This window comes from Platichthys flesus, chromosome 18, assembly GCF_949316205.1.
Source record: "Platichthys flesus chromosome 18, fPlaFle2.1, whole genome shotgun sequence".
In the NCBI taxonomy this organism is placed as follows: Eukaryota; Metazoa; Chordata; class Actinopteri; order Pleuronectiformes; family Pleuronectidae; genus Platichthys; species Platichthys flesus.
Genome location: NC_084962.1, coordinates 12,512,381 through 12,523,276, shown reverse-complemented (window position 1 = coordinate 12,523,276; position 10,896 = coordinate 12,512,381). Strand labels below are relative to the sequence as shown.

Here is a 10,896-nt window from a genome sequence, read left to right as displayed (position 1 = left end):
CATTGCCCCTGATCTCCACTGTACAGACTCCTGTTCTAAATAAGCAAGATGGCAGCATCTGTAGCCGGCTTCATTTCTGGATAGTGGGACGAGTGGCAGAAACTTGGACTATGGGCAGAAAAGGTCTCTGGTTCAACTCTGGTTCGACTCCACAGAGAAACAACAAAAAGACGAACCTGGATTGATCTGTCCAAAAATCCAAGAGGATTCTCCCTACCCTGTCTAGTGCCCCTGAGCAAGGCACCTTACTCCCCCAACATCTGCTCCCCGGGCGCCGTACATGGTCGCCTACTGCTCTGTGTGTCCTGCACCAGATGGGTCAAAAGCAGAGGGTAATTTCCCTACCTGCATGAGTGTGCCTGTGCATGTCTGTGCATGTGTTTGGGACAAATAAATGTATCTTAATCCTTAATCTTTATTTAAAGTGGCCCTAAACTTCAACTTCTGATCCCTCCTGGAAAAATAAAGAAATTGTCCATTATTTATTATTTTCGAACTGGAAATACTCAGACTGGATTTTTAATACTCAGCACAGAGGCCTCAAGTTTCTACATCACACTCGTAACTTATCTCACTATAAAAAGGGAAACATAGAGAAACTCAAACATCCACGTGGGTGACATTAAGAAAAACACTTTGTGGAAGAGAACTTTAAATAGTAACTTTTAATCGAGCTACAGTTACATTTATACAAAGACAAACGCAGATAATTGATGTTAAATTTACATAATTGTACAGTTTTGACTATTGGACATTCTTTTTTTCAGTATTTACATCACATTTATTGACACAGACGAAAGAAAAAGAGTGCAGGCCTTAAATCGTCAGTTTAACCCTAATTGAAATGTGTCGTCACTGGGAGGTCAGAGGTCCCAGTCTGCTCCCATGGCACACACGTGGACTGGAGCAGATAGAGGCAGTGCCTTAGCACATCCATGTCACAAAGGTTAATTTATTTGAAAGAAAACAAATATATATCTGTATATAATTTTGATGCAGCTTCATGTCAGGAAAAAACGTTTTCCTTAAAACGTTAGAGAGCCTCCTCCAGTGTCGTACAGTGGTTTAGCGGAGCGGAGCCAAATATCCTCTTTTCACATGAGCAAAGTTTTTCTGTGCGCGTTTTCACGATCATTATATTTAAACTGCAGCTTTGTAAAGTATCAGATCAACCACGCAAGAAAACTCCTCTCTGCAGGCGTTTCTCTCTCAGTCTGTGCCCTGCAGCCATGTCTTTCAGTTCCTCTTCTCCTCCTCTACCGTTTGCTGCTCCGCCGCCTCATCGTCGGCCTCCTCTTTGTGCGTCACGTGGCCGTTCGTCCTGTTCGAAGCGGTGCCGAGCATCTGGGCGCTGTGCTGCTGCGCCTTGGCTCGCAGCGCCGCAATGCTGTTCTCCCTCAGCTCCTCTCTGGAGATCGGAGAGCCTGTGTCCTCCATCCGTTTCTCCTCCTCGGCCTCCATCACCGTGTCCACCGGCTTCTCCTGCATGGGAGCGTGGGGGGACGTGCTGCAGGGTTTCCCCGGGGAAGAGTGCGGAGTATCGACTGACTTCTTGTGCATACCTGGAGGGGAGAGATGGGATTTTAGATGTTGGATTCCTTGTCATAAGTGAGTGCTCTTCAAACATTTCTGTGATATATTGTCACTTATTTAACGTTTGAGTGCTAAACTTTCTTCAAACTGTCTTTGGTGCAGAATGAAGTTAGAAAACTCTGCGTTCATCCTACCCGGTTTATCTGTAGAGAAAGTTTAAATGATCCAAGTGCTACACAAAAGATCAACAGTTTCTCTAGATCTGCGTTCCACACACAGTCATGCAGTCATTGGTTAGTCGGTAGATTTAACATTCAAATGGTAAAATGAATATATAGATAAGATATTTTGCCTTTTTGTGCGCTATTGGACATTGAAAAAGAGCGTGAAAGGAGAACAAAGAGGGAGGGGACATCTTATTCAATTAGTGTCTCCTAATTGATTTCAACTAATCAATTGACACAAGGTGAGGGAGGAGATTTGGTCTAATCTGTCCTGATGAAGTAGGATTATCACGGCATCGACTGACGCCTCTTATTGACACGCCAACACTTTTATTGGCTCTCATCCCGAGCAGGGCTTAGCTACTTTTGCCGGTTGTCCCAATACAATACCGTGTATACTTCTATACAAGATTACCAAACATCCTGAAGTATAAAGACGCTCCAAGTCCATTTCCAACCATTTTAGATTGTCGTTGACGGAAGACGTGATCTATGACTGATCACCTCATCATCAGACTTGTGCTTTAAGCTTCAAGCATTAATTCAGCCGTCCATTTGTTTGCTAGTTGGTTGGTTTCTTAGCAGGATTACACAAAAACTACGATAATTTAAAAAGGTGGAAGGTTGGGACATGTACTAAGAAAGTACTCATTCAATTTTGGGGCAGATCCAGGATTTTCTTTTATCTCCTTCTTTAAGATTACGAGATAGGGCTAGTTTGGGACTTTTCACCAATTTCCTTTGGTATATTTCATGGGTCATGATGAAAAATATAAAATAATCGGCCATATCTAGCAGACTAATAGTCCTGCATTTCATACTGTGACAACTCAACATGAAACATGTCTGTCCAGCTAAGATTGTCTCTCAGCTGCCGTGGACCAGCTCCTGCAGCAGCTTACCGAGTAACCAGGGGGCGTAGGACTCTGTGATGCCGTCCTTGGCCGACTTGAGGATGGACTCGGGCAGCGGGATGGAGTGACGCACCATGGCTCCGTACAGACCGTACTCGGCCATCACGCTGCTGCGACCCCAGCACTTCTCCCTCTTCCTCCACTTGGCCCTGCGGTTCTGGAACCACACCTGGAGAAATGAAGGTGGGGTCTGGATTAGATTGAGTGTGTGTGGGGGTCCTATTTTGCCTTATAGTCTGGGCAAATAAGAGCTGAACCTCACTATATATTTTCGGTAACTGTTGCCTCTCTTGGTAGTGAACTGGGCCGAACGCTGCATGTGCTTGAGATTCTGTTTTCACTCTAACCCGCTGAAGGAGGAACATTTCTCTGTGTTTACAATTATGTGACAACACAAATGTGGTTCAATACGCAATTTGCACAAGTCTGATATGGAAACTTGCAGCCTCCGGTGCATAGACATTGACATGTTGTCTCTAGAACTTAAACTTTTGAAATGAAAAATATTAACAGATTTATGCCCCTATATAAAGAGCAGGTGTCCTTTATTGTTATTAAGCCGCTTTTAAATTACCTTATTTTTCAAAGCAAAGTATTTTACATCAAGGATATCTTAGTATTAGTATTGTCTTCCAGGCCAAAACTCCATCTCCCGATCACTGTTTGCAGTTAGAATACTTTATTTATGACACAAACGTGATTCTTTTTGGAAGTGATTTAGGCCCAGATGACGTTTTGCGCTCATCTCAGCTTCTTGCATATGTAGATAAACTAAAAAACTGTTCCACCTCTTTGTTTCTCGACACAGACTGTTTAAATGCAGGCCACCAAAGCTGGCTTTAATGTAATTGATGAAATCAGAAACTAGACGCTTCAAAATCTTTAAATAAATGTGTATTAATATTAGTGAAAGGGTTCTTTCATAAATATTTCAAATATGATGGAGGATAATCTTCTCGTTAATTACAACGACTCTTCCTCATTGCCAAACTCCGATCATCATCATCCTCATCTAAATCATCCATCACTTCTATGACTCCTGCAGGATCCCTTTCTTTTTTGGTCCAATGGAATAATGACATCTACTGGAGGTTTAAAACAACAAAAGTGAAAGAGCTCATTTCCAAAACCTTAATATTGTTGTATGTCTGTTTTGGAAAATACATCCAATATTACAGATCCACTATTGAGCCAAAATGTAAGTATGTTGTCAAAAACAGGTTTATTAAACTGGCCAAATTCCTTTGATCGGCCCTATTACAATTTCTTTTTCCTCTCATCGCTCGTGCCATCTGCAGGATATTGTCTTTTTGTGACCTGTGCATGTGTGTGTGTGCCCGATCATTATTCTCCTTCAGGCTCCTCAAGTGCCGAAATTGATTTCCGCCATGCCAGACCTTGTAATAGCCTCAGCAAGCTTGTGAATATGGATGAGGAAAACAGTAGAGGGAAAAAATGAGCATCCTAAAATGGCCGAGGAGGCTGGATGAGACTTCAAGGAACGGTGTGGAGTGATGTGTGAGCGCATGCGTATGTATTTGTGGGTGGGGGTGTGTGTGGGGGTGTGAATTTTTCAGACCTGGAATTAAAAACGATCAAACCCGAGCCGGCAAAGCTATTCAGGTAGATCTGATGATAACCTCCCTCTCATAAAAAGATGGGCCTCAGATGAGCAATCATGCCTTTTGACAGATGAAGCGTGTGTGTGTGTGTGTGTGTGTGTGCGTGTGTGTGTTAGTGTGAGAGTGTGTGAGAGAGAGGGTGTGTGAAGTGCTTCCTGAGAGAGGTGACCCCGGGGGCGAGGAGGCTGATTGAAAAATAAGTTAATTTCCAGTCCCGATCGATGGGAGACAGGCGCTCAAATATCATGGGAAATTAAAATGCTCGCAGCAGCCGGGCAGAGGCCTCTGCTCAGCCGCTGACCTCTGCTTATTAATTTCGGTGTAGTTATCATTTCATTTCAGAGCTGCGGTGCCGCCTCTCGCAGGGAAGAGAGGTGAGAAGTTCTCCTCAATTAACTAATTAGACTGAGAGGGTGAATTGGCTGCTAATGTGGGAGCAGGAGGTGCTGGGAGGATGATGATGGAGCCGATGACCGCAGGCTCCAACTGTCTGTTAAAAATCTGTCTCCAGCACTTTGCACGATCATTCTAACCTTGATGCAATGTTTAAGAATCATACATCGCAGGAAAGATATAAATCATATGACTGATTACACAAAAATGGGTCCTTCTGCCCCTTGACAATATGAATTTTTAAGATAATAACCCCACATTCATGTTTGCATCCTGCACATACATGAACACACACCTGTATTCTGTCCTCTGGCAGCTCGGTCTTCATGGAGAGCATCTCTCGGGCGTACACGTCCGGATAGTGAGCCTCATTAAAAGCTTTTTCCAGCTCCTCCAGCTGATAGGAGGTGAAAATGGTTCTGCAGACAAAAGAAAATGCACCAAATATGAGAATGAACGTGCAATTTATACGTTCTGAAAAAAAAAAACTTTTATTTTCCTCTTCAATTTAATCTTCTCACCCTGGTCTGTTTTTTATAATTAAAATGAAATCTAAAACTGAATCGCCTCAAATACTATATAAGAGATAATAAGTTTCCACAAAAATGAATTTTAGATTAAACCAAGATCTTTTAAATGAGAACTGTTTTTTCTTTTATAAAAAACGAAAGGTAAAAACATTTTTTTCTTTGTCGACCAGTAGAAAAAAATCTTTTTGTGTGTATATTAATTTTTCTTCTTTTGTTTAACAATTTAGCCCATTTTCAAGCTTAGGAACAAAATGCTTGAAAAAAAAAAAAGAAACCAAACGAAAAAAACAAAACAATTTTAAAGCACAGAGAAACCCTGATTGTTTCAGGCTGGTATTTTAGAATTACTACATTTCGACATTATTATTTTATAATATAATGCAGTGATGACACCAAACGAAAGAAACCTGCACTGGTAGTGGTTTAGGGCCTACTACAGTAAATACTAGATCATAATAAAAGCATGTTTTTGATGAGCTTTTTTTTTTTTAAATGCATTTTTTACCTGTGTCGTCGTTTCTTTCTCTTCTTGCTCTGACTCGTGGAGGATTTAGAGAATTTCTGATCCCCGGAGGAAAGACTCATATCATCCGAATCTGTCAGGAAACAACAGTGTACCACTTCAGACATAATAATAATACAAAATATTTTTTATAATTATAAAATAATATACACAAACAATACAGCAGAAAATAGTAATTCCGATTTTTTACTGTTTTATGATTAAGGGTTAACAGTATTTCTGAATTCTGATTCTTGAGTACGGATTTATTTGATTTAATGGCAGGAAAAAACTATAGTGCAAATGAAATTTAGAAAATGTAAAAGATTACATTATAAAATTATAATATCATCAAGACCTCTAAACATTTATTAATATTTTCGATTTTAAAATCCAACATTTTATTAAAGACAGATTTTTCATTGTGTTACATGAACTTTCAGTTTCTCTGTTGTTCAATCAGAAGGCGCCAAAGCTTTGACACAATTAAATTTCCACCACTCATTCATTCTATCTCGCCTAGAATTAACATATCAAATAATGTAATATTATAACAGTGAAACAAAACATTTAATATTGATTCTCACATGTTTCAGAAACACACAGTGTCTTATTTCTCACCGGAGCTGGAGTGGTGCGCATCCATCTGCGCCTCCATGTGCGCGGCCCTGTGCAGCGGCTGCAGGTGCACGTTCTGCGCCTCTGACAGCACCTCCAGAAAAGCAGGCTGACTGTAAAACGAGTGTATTCCCTCCGGTCCCAGCAAACCCATCCCGACCCCGAGCCCACCGTGACCGAGGGCCGACCTTGCCGCCTGCAGGTGCGCCCTGTGCGGCAGGGCCTCCAGCGGCCGCCGCGGCGCCGTCGGCGGCTCCTTGTTGAGGCCGAGCAGCTCCTGGATCCCGAAGCCGGTGCGCCGGTGCACCGCGGGGGCCATCTTCCACACCGGGAGCGGCTGCTGGGATCCCCCGTGATTCACGCTGCAGGTCTGAGAGGCTGTTCTCTGTTTGTTCTCGGTGTCTGAAAGCACAGATCCCTCCTTCCCGGTCATGACTGTGGGATGTTACACTTCTCTTCTTTCTCCGAAAAACAAAAAGCCAGAGTCCCCGGTGCACTGAGCAGAGTGACGCTCCTGCTGCGCTTTTTATCCAACAGGCAACAGGCGGCAGCCAATCACAGCGGAGCAGAGACAACACACTGAAGTTTCCGTCACATTCATCCGAGCATCAAAACAAACGTCTGGAAATAAAACGGAGACACAACTACTCTCTATTTATGTGCCTATTTGTCACTAAGATATGAACTCTCCCCGAGTCTATGACTGATAGTGTGATCTCAGATAGCGACCATCAAACGCTTGATTTTGGTATTTTAATTTGTATAGTATTATTACAGAAGATTTGGTTTATTGAGGAGAAAGTTTGAGCTTCGGTTTGATTCATTTGTGTTTGTGTCACACGTCTGGATGACGTATAAACTGAGAAAATTAGATTTGGGCTGCTACTGGTTATTTGTTTCAACTTCAAGAAATGTGTTTTTGTTTATAAACCGAGATGCACAAGAAGCAAGAGAAGAGTTTTACTTTCACTACAACTCTTCAGGCTGATCGTGTGATCCGGGAGCCACCAGCTCTTCACACGGAGTCAATCAGCCGGAAAATCCCTCAGAACGAGGGGAATCTGATTTAATCTGCAGCTCGTTTGTGCGTAATGACAGATCAGCGTGAGGGGGAGAGTGAAGCAGACCCAGATTTAAACACAATCTGCGGTTTAAATAAAGGATGCTAGTGTAAATAAAACAAAAATATCCTGCAGAATATCAGATACCAGGTCATCTGCACGATTTCAAGATGATTTTGATTATATAAATAAAATCAATTACTTGATGTAAATGTGGTGCCTTTTATCATATTCACCTCAATTATGATAAAATAAAGCAAGATGAGTAAATGAACGTCACTTTCGATAAATTAGTCAGTTCTATTTCGCTCGTTTCCCAATAAACAGGCCTGTGCCAAAAATTATTTTCATTGTCCGTAAAACACAACACACATTTCAGTGATCACGTCAAAAGAAAATGCTTATAAACTAACATTAGCCAATTTCTCCATCAGTTAATGAATCAATCCAGCTTCTAATTAGAAAACCACAGTGATTGATCCGTTAACAGACTCGAGCTTCGTCCCCAACGTCCCATATAACTCCAGCCTGTGATTTGCATATTCTAATTAGGTTTGTGCAGTACACGTTTTGTCTTTGCGGACAGTCTGCGCATCTGTTGATAGGTTATTAAGCTGTTTTTTTCCATTCTTTGACGGGTCACATGATAAAGAATACATTGTCCCAGTTCAGGGTATTTAGGACACACCAGGGTGGCAATTAAATACGAGACAAACGGTGGCAACGGATGCCAGCGCGCAGTGCAAGCAACAGATTTACTCAGCACCCTCGTGTTCAAGTGGTTTGAGCAACTAGAGGGAAAAAAACAACATTGAAAGTGTTTCCGTGCGTAAATCTGAAAGTGAGAGTGGAGACATGATGACGAAATCACCTGCAGCGTCCGAAATCCAAACCCACAGGAAAGTGACATGGGGCCACAAACACTCTCTGCGTTTCTGTGCGTCTTTACGCACCTAATCCTGTCTAATCAGCCATTATTCAATTAATGCGCATGAACTTCCAATCGTTCGGAGATAATGTGCGGCACACTTTCGGACAGCTGGACTGATAATCACGCAGAGGAGTTTATGGAGATGAGAGGAGAGGACGCGCGATGGAAGCGCAGATAGGCTCACACTGTCTCCATCAATGGGACATGTGGTGATGAATAAATCAGCCCCGGCGGGACTGTTGGGCAGCAGCCTCGCGTCAGGCTGTCAGCGGCGGTCAGACCCTCCGCACATTTAGCGCCGGTTTGTAATCTGAGCTGAGATCAGGAGAGGTGGCATCACCCCGGTCAAGTCAATCATTGAGCGCTCGGTCTGTTGTTCCTGTGCGTCAGGCTGCTCAGTCACCGCGGATGATTTAAACAGGGATGAAATAAAAACAGTGGCACGTTTTACGCATTTTTTACGCATCTACTTGATTATTATAACAAAGGAAATTGTTGTTTTACGCAGTGTTATTTCCCTTTTGTTTGTCTATTCTGAGTCAGTGTAGAAATCAAACACGGATGGAAATAAAAAATCGAGAGGGAGAGAGGGAGAGGAGGGGGTGGGAGGGGGGGGGATGAAGAGACTTAAATTACCTCCAGCATCTCACGAGAAACTATTAGAGACATTTCATTAAAGGTGAATGAAGAGATCACACACACACACGTGTGCACGCGCGCATCATGTTGATGACATCTTTCCAGATAGATTAGGATGCAGCTGGAAACTAATAATGTGAATCTCATGTTATTAATACTTAACAAATCGGAAATCAGATACAGAAGAGACGAGATAGAATAATCATGGGATTCAGAAAACCTTCGATTTTATATTTTATTTCACAAGCAGGCATGGACACTTGAAATGAGTTATATAGTGGCCATGTAGCTTTTATTCCTTTCCATTTTAAGGGCGGTAAGATTCCTTCATGGATGAATACAAACAGTAGAGATCTGGGATTAAATTCACACGTTTAAGGACTACATTCGTTAGTGAGCTTTGAGAAATGTCTAAGACTGAAGGTCAGATGTTTTAATCTATTTTCTGATATTGATTTCTTCAACAGTAAAATCAATCAGGTTATAATTGTTGCAACAACATTTTTGTCACAAACAGATGGTTAAACAGCACAATGTGGTAGGATGAAATAAATGATGCCAATTAGAAATAAACAGTGTCAGTAGTTGTATTATTGATATGCATCAGTATTTCTGGATTTTTCTAAACCACCTGTAGCTTAAGACATACGTTTTTTTACGTCATTGTAAACTTCCATAAAGCGAAGGAGCTGAATCAGATAATAAAAACCAATAATAAACTGTTTAAATGTTAAAATGCCTTAATTATTATATTTACAGATCGAGTTAGGAAACATAAACTTCACTGTCACTGAAAGTCAATTAATACAGAAAAACAACAAAGGTTCAAGTTGAGAACATGTGGAGGCCGATGACTGAAACTGCAGCCGACACAAACCCTGACTTTCTGTTTCTTTGTCCTTTATTATTATCGCCGTGCATTACAGAGCATATCAGTGATTAAAATAATAGTTGATCGAGTCTGGGTCACTCCGATTCTGGCCGAGTGTCTGAACCACACTCCGCTCTGTCTGTCTGATCTGTCTCTGTCTTTGTTCCAGGCTCCAGAAATGGCTCCGTCTAATCCAGCTAATTGCGTTTCCCAGAGCTCGGGGTTTTTCAGAAGACGAGCTGGGTCACCAAACAGCCGTTGATCAAAACATCCTATTAAGGTGAGGAAACAAAAGGCTCCCACGACCCGAACAATGTGCCACTGGTGATTCAACAGTTTTCTCTGCGGGCACAAAGAATTAATTAGGGCAATAACTTCATGCTATTGCCGTTCTATAGTCTCCATTTCTGTATGAGTGCATCTATTTGTGCGCTGAAGTTTGTCGGGGGGGACTCTGACTTGTGTGCGCCGCATTCCCCTGTTGCATGTGCAGATGTGTTATTGGCATAATGAGGAAAATGCTCTGAGGGAATATGGGGGGGGGGGGGGGGGAGCGAGAGAGATACCCCCCCCCCCCCTCCTCCTCGCCTCATCCCGCAAACACCAAAAACTTTCTTGACAAAATAATATTCCTCACTGTGGCCACTGGTAACGAGAATTGACATAATTGCTCGGGCCCATTTCTCGTCTAATTAGCACACTTCCACAGTGGACAGGGACTCGCGGTTAGGCAGCAGAAAAGGGAATCGGACAGGCATGGCAGTGGCAACACAAAAAGGGGCCCCTGGCTTCAGCGTAATTAGGTGAGACAATGCCCCTGACTGTTTTGAGCCATGGCAGCGACTCAGAGCCGGGGCCGAGCAGGCGAGTGGACGCCCCGTGAGGAACATCTCCCTGAGACCCTAATAAGCCCCTAATTGTCTCTCCCCCCCTTTCGGATTCACATGGGCTGCACCAGCAGACATGAAGACAGCCTATTCCCGGGCTCCTGCAGAGAACGTGGCCCTCGTCCCGCAGAGGGGGGAGAAATTTGAGTTGACTCACCCAGGACCTTTACT

At 42.7% G+C, this 10,896-nt stretch overlaps 1 protein-coding gene across 1 annotated transcript; it reads right to left on the bottom strand.

Annotated features, from left to right (window-relative positions):
* Positions 1–1,171: 1,171 nt before the first annotated feature.
* Positions 1,172–6,769, bottom strand: LOC133973598 (visual system homeobox 2-like). Its single transcript, XM_062411553.1, has 5 exons — positions 6,340–6,769; positions 5,722–5,812; positions 4,982–5,105; positions 2,660–2,840; positions 1,172–1,562 (listed from the first exon to the last, which is right to left on the bottom strand). Exons 1-5 carry the CDS (start codon positions 6,767–6,769, stop codon positions 1,237–1,239), a joined length of 1,152 nt encoding a protein of 383 aa, XP_062267537.1. The 3' UTR covers positions 1,172–1,236.
* Between the last annotated feature and the right edge of the window lie 4,127 nt (positions 6,770–10,896).

Coding starts and splice junctions, on each gene's coding strand:
- LOC133973598 (XM_062411553.1), bottom strand. CDS start 6,769: ATGACCGGGAAGGAGGGATCTGTGCTTTCAGACACCGAGAACAAACAG. Junction 5,813..6,339: donor TGCGCACCACTCCAGCTCCG/GTGAGAAATAAG, acceptor GTTTCCTGACAG/ATTCGGATGATATGAGTCTT. Junction 1,563..2,659: donor CTACGCCCCCTGGTTACTCG/GTAAGCTGCTGC, acceptor TCTCCCCTCCAG/GTATGCACAAGAAGTCAGTC.